This window comes from Mustelus asterias, chromosome 3 (genome assembly GCF_964213995.1).
Source record: "Mustelus asterias chromosome 3, sMusAst1.hap1.1, whole genome shotgun sequence".
Taxonomy (NCBI): Eukaryota; Metazoa; Chordata; class Chondrichthyes; order Carcharhiniformes; family Triakidae; genus Mustelus; species Mustelus asterias.
The window spans coordinates 136,709,525-136,729,990 of record NC_135803.1 but is presented as its reverse complement, the minus strand read 5'-3'; the positions used below and the strand labels follow the sequence as shown (position 1 = coordinate 136,729,990).

At 43.9% G+C, this 20,466-nt stretch overlaps 1 protein-coding gene across 1 annotated transcript in view; it reads left to right on the top strand.

The window, feature by feature from the left end:
- atg7 (ATG7 autophagy related 7 homolog (S. cerevisiae)) overlaps positions 1-16,925 on the top strand; it is a 160,197-nt gene extending 143,272 nt beyond the window's left edge. The window contains exon 18 of the mRNA XM_078209731.1: positions 16,148-16,925. Within this exon, the coding sequence (XP_078065857.1) occupies positions 16,148-16,180 (33 nt within the window). The 3' untranslated portion in view covers positions 16,181-16,925. The remainder of the gene's footprint in view (positions 1-16,147) is intronic.
- The last annotated feature ends 3,541 nt before the right edge of the window (positions 16,926-20,466 follow it).

The window sequence follows — 20,466 nt, the reverse complement described above, 5'->3', positions numbered from 1 at the left end:
TGTACTCATCCAGGAGTCTCTTAAAAGACCCGATTGAGTTCGCCTCCACCACCACTGACGGCAGCCGATTCCACTCGCCCACCACCCTCTGTGTGAAAAACCTACCCCTAACATCTCCCCTGTACCTACCCCCCAGCACCTTAAACCTGTGTCCTCTCGTAGCAGACATTTCCACCCTGGGAAAAAGCCTCTGAGAGTCCACCCGATCTATGCCTCTCAACATGTTATACACCTCTATTAGGTCTCCTCTCATCTTTCGTCTCTCCAAGGAGAAAAGACCGAGCTCCCTCAGCCTATCCTCATAAGGCATGCCACTCAATCCAGGCAACATCCTTGTAAATCTCCTCTGCACCCTTTCAATCTTCTCCACATCCTTCCTATAGTGAGGTGACCAGAACTGAGCACAGTACTCCAAGTGGGGTCTGACGAGGGTCTTTATATAGCTGCATCATTACCCCGGACTCCTAAACTCAATCCCTCGATTGATAAAGGCCAGCACACCATATGCCTTCTTAACCACCTCCTCCACCTGCGGGGCCAATTTTAGAGTCCTATGGACCCGGACCCCAAGGTCCTTCTGATCCTCTACAATACTAAGAGTCTTTCCCTTTATATTGTACTCCTTCATCCCATTTGACCTACCAAAATGGACCACGACGCATTTATCTGGGTTGAAGTCCCATCTGCCACTTCTCCGCCCAGTCTTGCACCCTATCTATGTCCCTCTGTAACTTCTGACATCCCTCCAGACTATCCACAACCCCACCAACCTTCGTGTCGTCGGCAAACTTACCAACCCATCCCTCTGCTTCCTCGTCCAGGTCATTTATGAAAATGACAAACAGCAAGGGTCCCAGAACAGATCCCTGGGGCACACCACTGGTGACCGACCTCCATTTAGAAAAAGACCCATCTATACACACTCTCTGCCTCCTTTGGGCAAGCCAGTTCTGGATCCACCGGGCAGCAGCCCCTTGGATCCCATGCCCTCTCACTTTTTTCAGAAGCCTTGCATGGGGGACCTTATTGAACGCCTTGCTAAAATCCATATAAACCACATCTACCGCCTTCCCTTCGTCAATGTGTTTAGTCACATTTTCGAAGAACTCCACCAGGCTCGTAAGGCACAATCTGCCCTTGCCAAAGCCATGCTGAGTATTCTTGAGCATACTAAACCTCTCCAAATGCTCATATATCCTGACCCTCAGGATCTTCTCCATCAGTTTACCAACCACTGAGTTTAGACTCACCGGTCGATAATTACCTGGGCTATCCCTATTCCCCTTCTTGAAAATAGGAACCACATCCGCAATCCTCCAATCCCCCGGCACCTCTCCCGTCTCCATCGATGACGTAAAGATCATCGCCAGAGGCTCTGCAATCTCTTCCCTCGCCTCCCACAGTAACCTGGGGTACATCCCATCCAGACCCGGCGACTTATCTATCTTGATGCCATTCAAAGATTCCAGCACAACCTCTTAAAGTCCACATACTCAATCCTTTCAGTCCACCGCACGCCCGCAGTACATCCACCCAGGTCTTTCTCCTCTGTGAAAACCGAGACAAAATACTCATTGAGCACCTCTGCCATTTCTACTGGGTTCAATTCCGGCCTTGGGTGACTGTGCGGAGTCTGCACGTTCTCCCCGTGTGGGTTTCCTCCGGGTGCTCCAGTTTCATCCCACAGTCCAAAGATGTGCAGCTTAGGTTGATTGGCCTTGCTAAATTGTCCGGTGGTGTATAGGTTGGGGGAATTAACGGGGTAAATACGTGGAGTTACGGAGATGGTATGGGATACTCTGCCAGAGATTCAGTGCAGACTAGCTGGGCCAAATGGCTGCCTCCTGCACTGTAGGGATTCCATGTCTCCTATTCTATGAGTCATTTCTATCTGAAGAGGCTGAGTGGGCAAGATGCTCCAGATTAGTGTTGCAGCCATCATGCATCTGACCTCAGTCCCAAATATGATAGGGAAATGTGAAGAATCGGGCTGTAACTTATTTAAGTAGATGGGAATGAAATGGCGATGCATTGATTGTATTGGGTATTTTGAATGTGGATGAAAAAAAACAGGTTTCAAAATGATTTGAATAGCCTCTGCAACCCAGATCTTGGATTGGTGCAGAAATTCAATATCAATTTATTTTCATGAAATGCTGTTTCAAATGGCTGCTCTAATCTATTGCTATTCTCTATCCTACACAACCATTGGACGGCATGATGGCACAGTGGTTAGCACTGCTGCCTCACAACGCCAGGGACCTGGGCCTGGGTTCGATTCCTGGCTTGGGTCACTATCTGTGTGGAATCTGCACGTTCTCCCCGTGTCTGCGTGGGTTTACTCCAGGTGTTCCGGTTTCCTCCCACAGTCCGAAATACATGCTGGTAAGGTGGATTGGCCATGCTAAGTTCTCCCTCAGTGTACTCGAACAGGCACCGGAGTGTGACAACTCGGGGATTTTCACAGTAACTTCATTGCAGTAAGCCTACTTGTGATACTAATAAATAATCTTAAACTTAATAAACTTAAAATCAGATTTCATTGGCAAGCACTCCAATCGTGCTAACTGTTGATCTTCCTACACGTCATGTTGTCTTTGTTTTTGTTGTCCTTCAGTTGGGAAGTACGTGGAATTATAAATATGTTGAGAAGCATATGGTCTGGAGTGGTCAATCATGAGGTTGTGCAGCCTATATAAGGGGTACATATAATGCGTCCTGTTTTTCACCAGTTTACAGGATGATCACAGATGAGGAAGACCATTCAGGCCAGCTTAATTTAGCTCTTAATTACCCCATAATTCCAAGGCTTCAATCTTCATTATTTTACCTGGAAATCTATGATTAGACACCGGTGAAGAATTCTCAGACATCAGTCATAAAAATACCTTTACTAAATTGAATGGGTGTCCTTTTGTCCTACCTGCAAATTAATTAAAAGTAATATCTTGGGTTTATTTTGATATGCCCCGAGGAACATTTGCTCAGGTGCCTCCTTACTGGGCTGAAACTTGCCAAATTTCTTGAGTTTTTGCTCTTAATCCAATCTACCTGATATTAGAGATCAGTCTCTTGGTTCCTCTTTGCACTGACTCCAAGAGCTTGAATACCTCTCTTGATTCTTGGCAATCAAAACTGGATGCAGTATTTGAGGTACGATTTGACCAGAACACCACAACTTCTTTTGTTATCTCCTCTGATATATTTATCAGTTTTAACCATCAACCTTCATTAGTTTTGTTGATTGCTGCTCTGCATTGATTGGATCGATGATCAACATTGAGAGTTTCTTTTCACTTTATCCTTCATGGCGTTTTGTGTCTTGTCTACGATTTCTTTGTACGTGCAGTACTTTGCAATTTTATTAAAATTCCATCTGCCATTGTTCTATGCACTTATTTAATTTCCCATCTCATTCTGTAATTTCTGAACTTCCTCTTTTGTTCCACTTAATCTCTCAATTTGCTATCATTTACAAAGTTGACCACTTTGCCTTGAGTTTCTGAATTTTTCAATCCATGTCATTTATGCGAGTTAGACACAATAGTTGCACTGACCCCCGAGGTTTCCCACTCAATAGCCACCCCATTATTTCTGCCAACTCTGATTTAACTCCGTGATTCCGACCCTTCAGCCAATTTCTGGCCTATTCTAAAGTTTATCCACAATGAGCATACTTAGCTCTCAGCATTTTCACTGGCAATTTGTTCCGATCAAATGGTAACCCTCCGATATCCATTGAGTCCTAATACTGATTGTCAGTGCCTCTCTTACCGAGCACACACCAATCTGTTTTGAACCACTTTACATTTTGACTTTTGTCTCCAACAGAGAGACCGTCCATTCATCATCTTATTTGCTGTTCAACCTTGCCCATTAAATCGAGCCACACCCTATCCTAACACTGAACCCTTGTCTCATTCCAAATTTTCCCTCCATACCCTCTCTGTCCCCTCAAACGTCTCATCATGACACCTATCTCTTGCTGCTTTGCCTAATGTCCAATAACCTTCCAGCCACCCAGTTTCCAATACTGGCCTGGATTTTAGTTAGTATTGTAAATGACTTCTCCCTGGAACTGCCTCTCTATCTTTCAGACCACCATCCTCAAATCAACCTACCCTTGGCCCCACTGTTTCCACTAACGACCGCACCATCTCCAACCGCCCTTTCCTCCATGATCCTTGGATGTGTTGCTTTCCAGACCCATATCCATCTCTCTCGTATTTTCCTGTTAAATAACACCAATCAAACTTCTGCTTCTCACATGGCACTAAAATAATCCTAGCCAAAGTCATTAATGGCATTCTCTGTAACTGTGATCTTGCTGCACATTCCTCCTTTTCCTCTTTGACTGTTCTGTAGCGTTCAACACATCAATGGCACCATCCTTCCCAATGCCACTGATCCAGGTTCAGCTCCATGCGACAATCCTTGTTTGCTTTCTTATTTACTCAGGTATAGCCAGTGAATTTTGAATACTAACATCTCTTCTCACACTCAAATACTTAACTCCAAAATAATTTCCTCCAAAGAATCCACTCTTGACCTCACTCCTCTTCCTTTATTACATCCAGAATCTTTGGCAATATTATCATGGGGTCAGCTTTCACACACATGCTGATGACTCCTAAATTTACCTGTCCACCCTTTTCATTGCCTTCTGTGCTGTTGGACTGTTTGTCTAACATCCACTTTTATGAATAATAATTTCCTTGAACTGAATACTGAGAAGACAGAAGCCATTGCCTTCAACCCTCACCACCAACTCCATCCACCTTTCCATAAGACCATAAGATATAGGAGCAGAATTAGGCCATTCGGCCCAACGGGTCTGCTCCACCATTCAATCGTGGCTGATATGATTCTCATTCCCATTCTCCTGCCTTCTCCCGTAACCCTTAATCCCCTTATTGATCAAGAACCTGTCTATCTCTGTCTTAAAGACACTCAAGTTTAGTCTCTCCCACTACTGGAAACATCCTCTCCACGTCCACTCTATCAAGAATCATAGAAACCCTACAGTGCAGAAAGAGGCTATTTGGCCCATCAAGTCTGCACTGACCACAATCCCCCCCAAGCCCTACCCCCACATCCCTACATATTTACCCACTAATCCCTCTAACCTACACATCTCAGGACACTGAGGGGCAATTTTAGCATAGCCAATCAACCTAATCCGCACATCTTTGGATTAGGACATCTAGGCCTCCCAGTATTCTGTAAATTTCAATTAGATCCCCCCAATCCTTTTAAACTCCATCGAGTATAGACCAAGACTCCTCACCCGCTCCTCATGTGACAAACCCGTCATTCCTGGGATCATTCTTGTGAACCTCCTAAAAGTAAAGTTTATTTATTAGTCACAAGTAAGGCTTACATTAACACTGCAATGAAGTTACTGTGAAATTCCCCTAGTCGCCACACTCTGGCGCCTGTTTGGATCAATGCACCTAACCAGCACGTCTTTCAGATGTGGGAGGTAACCGGAGCACCCGGAGGAAACCCACGCAGACACGGGGAGAATGTGCAAACTCCGGCTTTGATCTTTGCGTCCTCACTGTCCACGGGGGTGGTGCCAGAGGACTGGAGAGTGGCGAATGTGGTTCCTCTGTTTAAGAAAGGGAATAGAAATGACCCTGGTAATTATAAGCCAGTTAGTCTTACTTCGGTGGTCGGTAAGTTGATGGAAAAGGTCCTTAGGGATAGGATTTACGACCATTTAGAAAGATGCAGCTTAATCCGGATAGTCAGCACAGATTTGTGAAGGGCAAGTCTTGCCTCACAAATTTGATAGAATTTTTTGAGGAGGCAACTAAGTGTGTAGATGAAGGTAGTGCAGTTGATGTCATATACATGGATTTTAGTAAGGCGTTTGATAAAATCCCCCACGGTCGGCTTATGAAGAAAGTAAGGATGTGTGGGATAGAGGGAAGTTTGGCTGATTGGATAGGTAACTGGCTATCTAACAGAAGACAGTGGGTTGTGGTGGATGGAAAATTTTCGGACTGGAAACCGGTTACCAGCGGAGTGCCACAGGGATCAGTGCTTGGTCCTATGCTATTTGTAATTTTTATAAATGACTTGGAGGAGGGGGCTGAAGGGTGGATCAGTAAATTTGCTGATGACACCAAGATTGGTGGAGTAGTGGATGAGGTGGAGGGCTGTTGTAGGCTGCAAAGAGATATAGATAGGATGCAGAGCTGGGCTGAAAAATGGCAAATGGAGTTTAACCCTGACAAATGTGAGGTGATTCATTTTGGTAGGACAAATTTAAATGTGGATTACAGGGTCAACGGTAGGGTTCTGAAGAAAGTGGAGGAACAGAGAGATCTTGGGGTTCATATCCATAGATCTCTGAAGGTTGCCACTCAAATGGATAGAGCCGTGAAGAAGGCCTATAGTGTGTTGGCGTTCATTAACAGGGGGTTTGAGTTTAAGAGCCGTGGGGTTATGCTGCAACTGTACAGGACCTTGGTGAGACCACATTTGGAATATTGTGTGCAGTTCTGGTCACCTCACTACAAGAAGGATGTGGAGACACTGAAAAGAGTGCAAAGGAGATTTACCAGGATGCTGCCTGGTTTGGAGGGTAGGTCTTATGAGGAAAGGTTGAGGGAACTTGGGCTTTTCTTTTTGGAGCGGAGGAGGTTGAGAGGAGACTTAATAGAGGTTTATAAGATGGTGAGGGGGATAGATAGAGTGAACGTTCAAAGACTATTCCCTCGGGTGAATGGAGCGGTAACTAGGGGGCATAACTATAGGGTTCATGGTGGGAGATATAGGAAGGATGTCCGAGGTGGGTTTTTTACTCAGAGTGGTTCGGGTGTGGAATGGACTGCCTGCAGGGATAGTGGAGTCAGAAACTTTAGGAACATTTAAGAAGCTATTGGATAGGCACATGGAGTACTTTGGGATGATAGGGAGGAAATAGCTTGATCTGGGTTTCAGACCAAGCTCGGCACAACATCGTGGGCCGAAGGGCCTGTTCTGTGCTGTACTGTTCTATGTTCTATGTTCCACACAGACAGTGACCCAAGCTGGGAATCGAACCCGGGACCCTGGTGTGAGGCAGCAGTGCTATCCACTGTGCCACTGTGGCACCCAGTGACCCCCTCCAGGTATGGGGCCAGCACATCCCCATCAGGCATGGGGCCCAAAACGGCTCACAATATTCCAAGTAGTGTCTGATCAGAGCCTTATGCAGCCTCAGCAGTACATCCCTGCTTTTGTATTCTAGCCCTCTAGAAATGAATGCTAATATTGAATTTGCCTAAGAGAGTCTTGAACCAGAATTCCCAAGTCCCTTTGTGCTTCAGATATCCAAAGCCTTTCCCCATTTAGAAAACCGCTCATTGACACCAGATCTTCTGCTTCCCACTTGTCAGTCGATGTTGCTGCGCCGACTTCTCCCAGAATGCTCCAGTGAAGTCCCTCTGCCGCCTCTACTTTTCCAGCAATAGTCTGAGCGATGTAGACTGTCCACAACCTCAGCACTGTATTTCAACCGAGTTCATTTTCTACCCCATATCCTTGTTATTTTTAAAAATTCATTCGTGAGACATGGGTGTCGCTGGTTGGCCAGCATTTATTGCCCATCCTGGTTCCCTTGAAGGGCAGTTGAGAGTTCACCACATTGCTGTGGCTCTGGAATCACATGTAGGCCAGACCAGGTAAGGATGGCAGATTTCCTTCCCTAAAGGACATCAGTAACATCAGTGAATTAGTTGATGCAAAAATCACCTTGGTGACCATCACTCCCTCTGTCTCTATTTTGGATCACCCCTCTTAGTCCCTCTGCCCTTCGTTCAGTGGCCACTTTATTGCACCTAACAGTGCAATATTGTGCAAGCAACTCCTGTTGTTCTCGGACTACCATCAAAGCCCTTGCCTTTATTTGAGATATATTGAAAGAGGTTCGATCCTGCAACCAAAAACTCCATTGTTTTTGTGCAACCGCATGTCATAAAATGACAACCATTGTTTTATGAAATCCAATGGAAAGGTCAATAACATGGTTTTGTACAGGTCAAAATAAGTTACATTTTGGTTCAGAAACCAAAGAATCACTACCCTGCGCAAAGAGGCCATTCAGCCCATCGAATCTGAAAGAACATCCCAACCAGACTCTCCCCTGTAATCTATCCCTGTAACCTCGCACATTGTACTATGGCTAAATCGCCTAACCTGCACATCTTTGGATACTAAGAGACGATTTAGCATGGCCATTCCACCTAACCTATACATCTTTGGACTGCCGGTGTTTTTTTTCTCTCTTGCGATCACTCGATATTTAACCTGAAATAACAACATATCCAAACAAAGTCTTAGTATCTTCAAAGCTAGTGGCAGCTGTGTGCTGCTATTCTGAGTTGTGTGTACGCGTCATGTCTTCATTATCGGTAGCAATGTTCCTGCATTTACAAATCTCATTGAACTCCCGCCTGTCATTACCTGCAGCAAAACAAAGTGTGTGTCCCCAGGTGCGTTCTCGAACAAAAGAGTTAATTCTCTTCCTTAAGTCTAAGCTGCTTTGATGCCACCTGCATCTGTTGAGCCTTAGTCTAGCCTTCATCCAACAACCGTTTACCTTCTAAAGAGCTTGCTGTCAGGCTCATCTCCATAACATTTGCAGGTTTTTAAAAATATAAAATAACCACAGATTGTTGATGTTGCTTGAAAGGTTTGTCTGGAACAACCACAGAATGTTCCACGCCTTTGGTGATATCTGCTGTTTGCTCAGTGCCAAATATAAGGCCACTGTTTTATTAGAAATTGTCACAGTTCATTTCCTAAGTATCATATTAATAAATAACAAATAATAGGATGGCACAGTGGTTAATACCACTGCCTCAGTGCCAGGGACGCTGGTTCAATTCCCGGCTTGGGTGACTGTGCGGAGTCTGCGCGTTCTCCCAGTGTCTGCATGGGTTTCCTCCATGTGCTCTGGTTTCCTCCCACAGTCCGAAAGTCGTGCTGGTTAGGTGCTAATGTGGCGACTAGGGGATTTTCACAGTAACTTCATTGCAGTGTTAATGTACGCCTACTTCTGACATTAATAAATAAAACTTAAACAAAAAGCTGAAGACTGGAAAACTGGAGAAATGTTGTTGAGTAGATTCTCAGTAACTTCAGATTTTAAAGGTTCTTTGTTATCTTGCTGTTCACTTTTGTTTCAGTAAGAACTCAGAATATTTCCAGTAATCTGTTACTGACAGCCGTTGTATCAGTGCGCAGCCTGCAACCATACACAGTACACAAGCTACATTTAATTAAGTCTGCTTGTGATTTTAAAATCCAAAATCTCCATCCTCCGCTACCAACACTGAACCCCCAAAAAAGGTTGGATTGATTTTATTTGAAAGGCACAAACTACTGCTGTTTTTGTTAATCCCACCAGTGCAAACTAACGTGAACACCTACGTCACCTCTGAGTTTAATGATTCAGGCTTTCTCCACACATCCTGTTTCTAAGCAAAAAAGACAGTTCTCATAAACAGACCAACTCTCCTATGAACTTATCCTGGGTGTCGTTGGCAAGGCCACCATTTGTTGCCCACCCTTAATTGCCTTTGAACTGAGTGGCTTGCGATGCCATTTCAGAGAGCAGATAAGAGTCAATCACATTGCTGTGGCTCTGGAGTCACATGTAGGCCAGACCAGGTAAGGACGGCAGATTTCCAACCCTAAAAAGCATTAGTGAACTAGATGGATTTTTACAACAATCGATAGTTTTGTGGTCACCTTACTGAGAGTAGCTTTATATTCCAGATTTATTAATTGAATGCAAAGTCCACCAGGTGTCATGGTGGGAATTGGACCTGTGTTCCCGCAGCATTAGCCTGGGCCTCTGGATTACATCCAGCCACATTATCACATCATCACCATCTCCCATATGATTTTTTAAAAATACTTTCTCGGGACATGATTTCAGTCATAGATTTATTATTGTCACATGTATTAGTACACAGTGAAAAGTATTGTTTCTTGCACGCAATACAAACAAGGCATACCGTTCTTGAGAAGGAAAGGAGAGAGTGCAGAATGTGGTGTTACAGTCATAGCTAAGGTGTAGAGAAAGATCAACTTAGTGCGAGGTAGGTCCATTCAAAAGTCTGATGGCAGCAGCGAAGAAGCTGTTCTTGAGTCGGTTGGTACGTGACCTCAAACTTTTGTATCTTTTTCCCGACGGAAGAAGGTGGAAGAGGGTATGTCCAGGGTGTGTGGGGTCCTTCATTATGCTGGCTGCTTTTCCGAGGCAGCGGGAAGTGTAGACAGAGTCAATGGATGGAAGGCTAGTTTGTGTGATGTACTGGGCTTCATTCACGATCCTTTGTAGTTTCTTGCAGTCTTGGACAGAGCAGGAGCCATACCAAGCTGTGATACAACCAGAAATAATTGTTTTATATGGTGCATCTGTGAAAGTTGGTGAGAGTCGTAGCTGACATGCCAAATTTCCTTAGTCTTCTGAGAGGCGGTGGTGGCTTTCTTAAGTATAGTGTTGGCATGGAGGGACCAGGATAGGCTGTTGGGGATCTGGACACCTAAAAACTTGAAGCTCTCGACCATTTCTACTCCGTCCCCATTGATGTAGACAGGGGCATGTTTTCCACCACGCCTCCTGAAGTCGATGACAATCTTCTTCGTTTTGTTGACATTGAGGGAGAGATTGTTGTTGTCACACCAGTTCACCAGATTCTCTATCTCATTCCTGAACTCTGTCTTCTCATTGTTTGAGATCCAACCCACTACAGTGGCGTCATTAGCAAACTTGAAAATCGACTTGGAGGGGAATTTGGCCCCACAGTCAAAGGTCTTCAAGATGTATGAGTGTCACTAGCCAAGTCATCGTTTTTTTTTGCCCATCTTTAATTGCCCTCAGAAGATGGTGGTGAGCTGCTGCAGTCCATGTGGTGTAGGTACACACACCCTGCAAAATTTATAGTCACATAGACAATTGTAAATTAGTTAAGGAAAGTCAGCATGGATTCCTTAAGGGAAAATTGTATTTTAACTAACTTGCTGGAGTTTTTGGAAGAGTAATTTGAGAGGGTTGATGAGGGCAATGATGTTGATGTGGTGTACACGGACTTCCAAAAAGAATTTGGTACGGTGCTGCCCAACAGAATTATGAACAAAGTTATGGTTCATGGAATAAAAGGAACAGGAGCAACATGTATAGGAAATTGGCTGAGTGACAGGAAGCAGAGTGGTGGTTAATGGATGTTTCTCGGCCTGAGAAAGATTTTGTAGTGGAGTTCCCCAGGGGCCAGTGTGTTGGGACCCTTGCTTTTCCTGGGATATATTAATGACATAGACCTTGGTGCACAGGGTAAAATTTGCAAATTATATGAAAGGTAGAATAATTGTAAACTCAGGAGAATAACATGGAACATCAAAAGGGCATAGGTTGATGTGGAGTGGATTATAACTTGAGCCCCAAATATAGACTATCTTATAGTGGGAGCATTCTCTCAACAAACACCTTCACCTGAGTTCAAGACAGTTACCTCGCATAATCACTTATTTTGGGTCTGAGAAAGTAAACCACATCTCCCCCAAGCAAAGCGACTGTTAAGAGATCTTACCTTTTTCCAGATAGTCGATGAAATAATTTGTTGGGTAAGTTATAGCTGCCTAGGTATTATAAGGGTCTTTGGGCCTGTCTTCAAAAATTGTATATTCCCACTTGCAGAAAATACCAGAGTGGTGAGTTTTTATACTGCGTGCTGAAGATTACAGGAGACATTATACTTTCACCAACTTGTTTACAAGTTGATTACAGAGCTATTTACCATGCGATACACTTTAAAAAGGATAAGTACATTGCAACAGTAATGACTATAAAGTGATTTTTAAAAAATAGTTCTAATACCGAATCCAATAAAACTTTAAGAATACAATGTCAGAGCTAATATCAATTGAAGAATGGCTGTCAATATTCAAAGTAACACTTCAACTAAATCCCGAGTGAATCAGTTGTTGGGGCAATTGATCTGAAAAGCTGTCCGCTTTGCGATATCCAACTCCTCAACAACATTGAAGGGGTTCTCCCAGTACCCTTCGACACTGTCTCTGCTGTTCTGAAAGGAAACTGGATCAGTTGTATCTTTCTAATCTAGATTACATCATTCTTTACCCCTTTAATTAACTCTTTCCCCTTAGATGCATCCTCATTATTCGCTATTATTTAGTTGCTAAAATGGCTGAGAGTCTGTATGTGGTCACCATGTTCTATAATATGCCCTTAATATCTTTCCGATTCCAATTGTTTCTGTTGAAGGGATTTTATAGAATAGATTTTTTTAAATCTGTTTGTCTAATTTGCTGTGGTAAGACCTAAGAATGACTCATGTGTAAATAAGGACAGATAATACCACCATAAACGCTTTTAGAGTTCCTTTGAAAATGGTTTTAAAGCTTTTGTTTATCTTTGCTTAGTATGAAGAGAACTAGAAAGTGTGCATGGCACAGATGAGGTCTATTTAACACCTGTTAAAACCAAAGCTGTCAGCAAGTGCAGGCCATGTATAAACTTAAAGGCTTCTGGGTAAAACTGGCAATACTTAAATATGTGTCCACTTTCTCAATTCTAAAGTATAATTTCCTAAGTGTATGTGAATTCTACCTATTTATTCATATATTTCCTTCAGAGGTGGAATAGGCAGATAGGTGCTAGATGAAATTTAATGCAGATGAGTGGGTGGCACAGTGGTTAGCACTGCTGCCTCACAGCGCCGGGGACCTGGGTTCAATTCCAGCCTCGGGTCACAGTCTGTGTGGACTTTGCACTTTTTCCCAGTGTCTGCATGGGTTTCCTCCGGGTGCTCCGGTTTCCTCCCACAGTCCAAAGATGTGCGGGTTAGGTTGATTGGCGATGCTAAATTGACCCTAGTGTTAGGAGGATTAACAGCTTAAGTGTGTGGGGTTGTGGGAATGGGGTCTGGGTGGGATGTGGTCGGTACTGTAGGGATTCTATGAAGTGATTCATTTTGGTAGGAAGAATGCGCAGGGCTAATATAAAATGTAGGGCACAACTCTAAAGTGGATGGAGGAGAAGAGGAACATGGGGTGTATATACATAAGACACTGAAGGTGACAGGACAAGTTGAGTGCGTTTAATAAAGCACACAGTATCAAAGGCTTTATCAAAAGGAGCATAGATTGCAAGAGCAAGGAGGTCATGTTGAACTTGTACAAGATACTAGTTTGGTCTCAGCCAGAATATTGCGCCAGGTTTTAGGTGCCGTGCTTTAGGAAGGATGAGAAGACTTTGGAGGAAGTACAGAAAAGATTCACGAGAATGGTTCCAGGGATGAAGTACTTCAGTTATGAAGATAGATTGGAAAAATTGGCAATGTTTTCTTGGAAAGAAAAAGGCTGAGGGGAGACTTGACGGAAGTCTTTAAACCCTCATGAGAGGTCTAGACAGAGTAGATGGGAAGGAACTGTTACCACTCCTGAAAGGATCGAGAATAGGAGGGCACAAATTTAATGTATTTCTTTTCATTCAGGGGATGTGACTGTCACTGGCATTTATTGCTGTTGAATTAAGCGACTTGCTAGGCCGTTTCAGAGCATTTAAAAGTCAACCACATTGCTTTGGCTCTGCAGTCACATGCAGGCCAGACCACAAAGGGTGGCAGATTTCCGTCCCTAAAGAGCATTAGTGAACCAGGTGGGTTCAGCAAACGTTTCATGATCATCATTAGGCTTTCAATTCCAGATTTTTCGAACCCGGGTCAGAGTATTGGATCTCTGGATTACTAGTCCAGCAACAATATCACTATGTCATCACCTCAAGGGGACTCTTAGCAAAAGAAGCAGAAACAACATGAGAAAAACTTTCATGTAGTGAGTGATTAAGGCCTGAGAGGCAGGTTCAATCAAAGCATTTAACAGGGAATTATATTGTTACCTGAATGGAAGAATGTGCAGGGTTATGGGGAGAAGGCAGGACAATGGCACCAAATTAATTGTTCATTTGGAGAGCGGGTGCAGGTAGAATGGGCCGAATGGCCTTCCTCCATGCTGTAACGGTCCAGTGAACATTCACATAATGTTATGCGATGACAACCGCTTACCGTGAGGATGCATCACATTCGAACAACCTGTCCCCATCGCCATTTCCCTCCTTTTCAAGAGGCAAAAAACACCTTTCATTAATCCCTTATTTGAATTTTTCTTCCCTGTTTGAGGTGGAATGATGCTCGTTGTATATTCCTCTATTTGAAAACGGCTGTAGATTACTCTTTTTGACTTTTGACAGGAAAGCAGACTGTGAATGATTTGTTCGTCTTGAATTGTCTTGCTACATCTGTACAGGGCATTGGTGAGGCCGCAGCTGGAATACTGTGCGCAGTATTGGTCCCCTTATTTGCGGAAGGATATATTGGCCTTGGAGGGAGTGCAGAGAAGGTTCACCAGGTTGATACCAGAGATGAGGGGTGTTGATTATGAGGAGAGACTGAGCAGATTGGGTTTGTACTCGTTGGAATTTGGAAGGCTGAGGGGGGATCTTATAGAGACCTATAAGATAATGAAGAGGCTGGATAGGGTAGAGGTGAGAGATTCTTTCCACTTAGAAAGGGAACTAGAGGGCACAGCCTCAAAATAAAGGGGGGTCAGTTTAGAACAGAGTTGAGGAGGAACTTCTTGTCTCAGAGGGTAGTGAATCTCTGGAATTCTCTGCCCACTGAAGTGGTGGAGGCTACCTCGTTGAATATGTTTAAATCACGGATAGATGGATTCCTGATCGGTAAGGGAATTAGGGGTTATAGAGATCAGGCGGGTAAGTGGAACTGATCCACTTCAGATCAGCCATGATCTTATTGAATGGCGGGGCAGGCTCGAGGGGCTAGATGGCCTACTCCTCCTATTTCTTATGTTCTTATGAATTATTTGCAAGCTAATTTATTTCTTGTTTTGAATGTTATTTGACTGATCTCACAGATGTCAATTGAATCTGATTCCAGTCTTTCAGACCAAGGAATTAATACCTTTGTGTCCTGTTGTTTGTGTTCGATTGATATTTTTGCAAAACTAATGTTGATTTTTGTGCCAATAATAAGTGCTGTAAAATTCTCTCTCTCAATCCATTTACCAAACAAGAGAAAATGGTGTCTCATTTGGTATTAAGTGCTAGAGAACTTGGGGTAGTTACATTCGCAAATAGGACTAAACAGAGGGTGAAGGTTCATGAAAGCCAAAGAATGACAGAAGGGCCTGGACAAACTTGTAAGTGGCACCGTCGTTAGCTCTGTTTTCTCACAGTACCAGGGACCCGGGTTCGATTCCAGCCTGTCTGTGTGGAGTTTGCACATTCTCCTTGTGCCTGTGTGGGTTTCCTCCGGTGATCCAGTTTCCTCCCACAGTCCAAAGACATGTGGGTTAGGTGGATTGGCCGTGCGAACTTGCCCCGTAGTGTTGGGGGGATTAACAGGGTAAATACATGGGGTACAGAGATGGGGCCTGGGTGGGATTGTTGTCGGTGCAGGCTGGATGGGCTGAACGGCCTCCTTCTGTGCTTGTAGGGATTCTATGAAATTCAGTGCAGAGAAATGTAAATTGTTGCGCATTGGAAGAACTGCGACACAAGTGACTGGTCATTACTGGTTTGCAGTCAAAAAGAAATGGAATAGTGGGCTACATTGCTAAAGTTGTAGTTAAGGTCAGAGGCAGTTATTGCTGAAGTTAAATAATGCTCTGATCAATTTGCACCCCGAATCGTTTTTAGTTCTGGTCACTGGCCACAAGAGAGGCATTCAAAGCCTTGAAGTGACGCAGAAGAGGTTGAAAAGCTGATGCTCACATCAAAGGACTGAGGTGTGGGAAAAGATTAGAGAAAAAATGCTGAGTCTTCACTCGTGAAGAGAAATTACGTATGCAGGGTAGTAATTGGACTGGAGAAGGTAAATCTGAAGAGATAGTTCGAGGTAAACTTTGGCTGCAGGACAAGCTAGTAAAATACAAATTCCTGGTAGATATTATTCAAGGTAGATGCTGGGACAGGGGTACTATGTGTTAATGGAGGGATGTGCTGGAGGGGCCTCATTCAATTGTCCCAGGCTTTGGATCTCAATGCAAAGGCTCAATGGTTATGTTTTTCCATTAACACTCGAGGTAAAAATTCCTTTTCTATTTTCAGATCTGGGATATGAGTGATGATGAAAGCTTCTGAAAAGCAGCTGTGTAACCTAAAAGGAAGATGTTTGATGCTCGTTGGCAAGTTGAAGAACTAATGCAAGAGCTCTTTCCAGCACTTTTTATAATCCTGAGGTTGAATAACAACCAGCCTGGTGGAGGTCAAGGATTCTGTGATTTGCATTATGGTGTTCAGCTTAATTAAGAAACATTTTGCTGTTTAATAAATAAATATCTCCGAATACCTTTCTGAAGTCGAAAATGTGCAAATGTCTTGGCCCTCTCATCCAGAACACAACTCTGGAGATTATCATCAAAATATTAGCGATAATAGCAATAATCCTAAACCAAATGCTGTTATATATATTTGAGTTCTGTTTATTTATTTACAGACTAGTATGGGTGTGAATCCTTCATTTAACCCACACAGCTCAAACATGAACTCTCTTGTTGCTTCAAGCTCTTTGAAAAGAATGTCTATTCCACTATCTCCGATCAATTTTGACTGTTGTTCCAAAGCAAAAGTGTTTTGTTTTAATCTGGTTCTGTGCAAGCCAGGAGTTTACATGGTCAGGAATTTTAATTAAATATGAGGTTTATCATTTGAACTACTAACTTCACTTCCATTTAAATGCTCTTTTGTACTGAGTTGAAGTCTGTTTCCTGTCCTGCGATTCTTTATGCCTGACGCGTCTTCATTGTGTACATACTGGTGTAAGCTGCATGCAACACTTGCTGTCTTTTACACAATTAAAAATGACGTAATAGTCTTCACACTATTAGACTTGTTTCAACATTTAATTCCGCGGGTATAAAAAGTGAATTTGTAGTACGTGGACCAATAACTGTTGCTTCGCTTTCCTCTGTGTAAAATGAAAGCCAGAATACCTTTTTTTTAATTCATTCGTGGGACATGGGCATCACTGGTTGGCCAGTATTTATTTAGTTGCCCTTGGAGAGCAGTTGAGTCTCAATTGCATTGCTGTGGCTTACCTACTAATCAGGCCACCCACATTTTCCTCAGATCATTTATTATAAACTACAAACAACAGAGGTCCCAGCACTGATTCCTGTGGAACACCACTAGCTACAGATCTCCATTCTGAAAAACACCCTTCTGCTGCTACTCTCTGTCTTCTATGACCAAGGCGGTTCTCTATCCATCCAGCCAGCCCACCCCAAATCCCATGTTTTAGTTTTTGTACCAGTCTGCCATGTGGGACCTTGTCAAATGCCTTACTGAAGTCCATATAAACTACATCCACAACGCTGAGGGAGAATTTAGCATAGCCAAAGCACCTAACCAGCATGTCTTTCGGACTGTGGGAGGAAACCGGAGCATCCGGAGGAAACATGCAGACTGCACACCAACAGTGGTCCAAACCAGGAATCAAACCCAGGTCCCTGGCACTGTGAGGCAGCAGTGCTAGCCACTGTGCTGCCCATTGCCATTGATTCATAATGCGCATGTTGCCACCAGGCCCAGTAACTGTGTCCAGCCATGGTTTTATTTATTACTCTAATCAATCATTACCGACAGTTTGAAATTACTTGATTTTATTTTACTCTACACAGATGGCAGAATCCTGTGTGAAAGGGACGGCACGGTGGCACAGTGGTTAGCACTGCTGCCTCACAGCACCAGGAACCTGGGTTCGATTCCTGGCTTGGCTCACTGTGTCTGTGTGGAGTTTGCAAGTTTTCCCTTTGTCTGCGTGGGTTTCCTCCGGGTGCTCCGGTTTCCTCCCACAGTCCAAAGATGTGCAGGTTAAGTGGATTGGCCGTGCTAAATTGCCCCTTAGTGTGTCCAAAGATGTGTGGGTTAGGGCTATTAGCGAGGTAAATGTGCGGGGTGACGGGGATAGGGCAGGGAGATGAGCCTGGGTAAGATGGTCTGTCAGAGTCAGAGCAGATGTGATGGGCCGAACGGCCTCCTCCTGCACTGTAGGGATTCCATGATTACGCACTTTACATTGAGTTCAATAATTTCAGATCCTAACCACCGCTCCCATTTCTTTTGGGTGATGTGTTGGTAATGATTCTGCTGTTGTTATTTACACCTACCCCCCCAGCTCATCTTTGTGTTTCTTGACCCGTGACCTTGCGCTATCATCACTTTGATCATTTAATCTCTTCCGAGTTTCATCCTATCGCAGACTTTCCCTTTAGTTCTTGTATCCCCTCCCTCCTTTCCCTGCCACTGTACTTGCTTAAAAGGTGCTACATCTCTAACTCTTTCCAGTTCTGAGAAAAGATCATTGCCCTGAAGTGTTAACTCTTTCTCTCTTGCTTGTTGGGCCAAATATTTTCTGTTTTTAGTAGCCATTGACCTACTTGATATGCTAGGTGAAGATTCTGCCCACTGGACCTGGACGTTTGTTGACCCTAATGGGTGTTGTTAAAGTTTATTTATTAGTGTCACAAGTAGACTTGCATTACACTGCAATGAAGTTACTATGAAAGTCCCCGAGTCGCCATAGTCCGGTGCCTGTTCGGGTACACTGAGGAAGAATTTAGCATGGCCAATGCACCTAACTAGCACGTCTTTCAGACTGTGGGAGGAAACTGGAGCAGCCGAAGGAAACCCACGCAGACATGGGGAGAACAAGCAGACTCCGCATAAACAGTGACCCAAGCTGGGAATCGAACCAGTGTCCCTGATGCTGTGAGGCAGCAGTGCTAACCACTGTGCCACCTTGCCACATGTTGGTCAAGTTAACTCAATTTTGATACACTATTCCCAAATGGAATCCTCTAGGGCTCAAGATTCTGCAGTAACTTAAAGGACCAGGCAGCAATTATGGAAAAGGAGTCGAGAAGTAAGTCTGTAAGGTTGCTTTTGGCTCAGATGGTAGCAGATTTACCAGTAAGGAAATGAAACAGAAGAAACAAGCCTGTTTGATGTGCAGGGCTGGAGACTGTTAAGCCAAGTGTCTGCAACACAGTGGTGGAAAGTTGCCATCTCTGCAGCTTTGCCACCCTCCCCCTGTTCCAGTCCCTTGACAGCATTTCAGTGCTGGAAGAAATATAGTCACCTTATAAAACTTATCATGTTAAAAGTAAGTACCCACGTTCACCACAGCTTACAAAAATATGCTGCTCAACTATGTGTGTTATTTTTTCACTTCTCACTCGCACTGTGCACCCTGGTGTCGGTACAGCACAACATGTGTCCAAGTATCCACAAACCTGTTTATATTTCTGCCTTCAAATGGACCTCCCTCATAACCTCACCTGCATCCTCCACCCTTTGAAAGGCACATCTGGAATGTTTTTGTTTACAGATTCTGTCATCGCCCATTTGTTGTCTGCTCGGAATGACATATGCTGCCTATCATCAAAATCTCCTGCTGCCTGCGTTTCTTTCCAAGCAGATCACCAACAGTATGAAGAGACAGGCTTCTTTAGGGCCCTTCTGCATGAAACTGAAACAGTGATAAGTTAGAAATTTAGAGTTGTTTCTTTTCATGTTTAAATGTTGTTCAACGGGTAGTAGCTGCTTCATTTGTTACAGCGTTTCGAACAGAGTCTGTTTCGGATAGAGTCAGCATGGATTTATGAAAGGGAAATCATGCTTGACAAATCTACTGGAATTCTTTGAGGATGTAATTAGCAGAATTGATGAGGGGGAGCCAGTTGATGTGGTTTATTTGGACTTTCAGAAGGCTTTCAACAAAGTACCGCATAGGAGATTAGCATGTAAAATTATAGCACATGGGACTGGGGGTAATGTATTGAAATGGATAGAAAACTAGTTGGCAGACAGGAAACAATGAGTAGGAATAAATAAGTATTTTTCTAAATGGCAGGCAGTGACTAGTGGGGTACTGCAGGGATCAGTGCTGGGACTCCAGCTATACATTATATGACTTAGATGAGGAAACTAAATGTAATATCTCCACATTTGCAGATGAGCTGTGAGGAGGATGCAGAGATCCTTCAGTGTGATTTGGACAAAGAACAATACAGCACAGGAACAGGCCCTTCGGCCCTCCAAGCCCACGCCGCTCCCCGGTCCAGGATTGAATCCTGAATCCAGGATCCCTGCCCAATTTTCCAGCCTATCTACATACTAATATCCTATCCCCGAGCTGTCCCTCACAGCTATGATGCTTTGTTCATCACAACCTATTAACTCACCCCTACCCCCCCATTCCAGACCATGTGATCTCCAGGGAGAGGCGAAAACCCAGAGTGAAAACCCCAGGGCCAATATGGGGAAAAAAAAATCTGGGAAATTCCTCTCCGACCCCCTGAGGCGATCGAAACGAGTCTAGGAGATCACACTGGCCCTGATCGGAAAATGCTTCCCAACCCTATTCA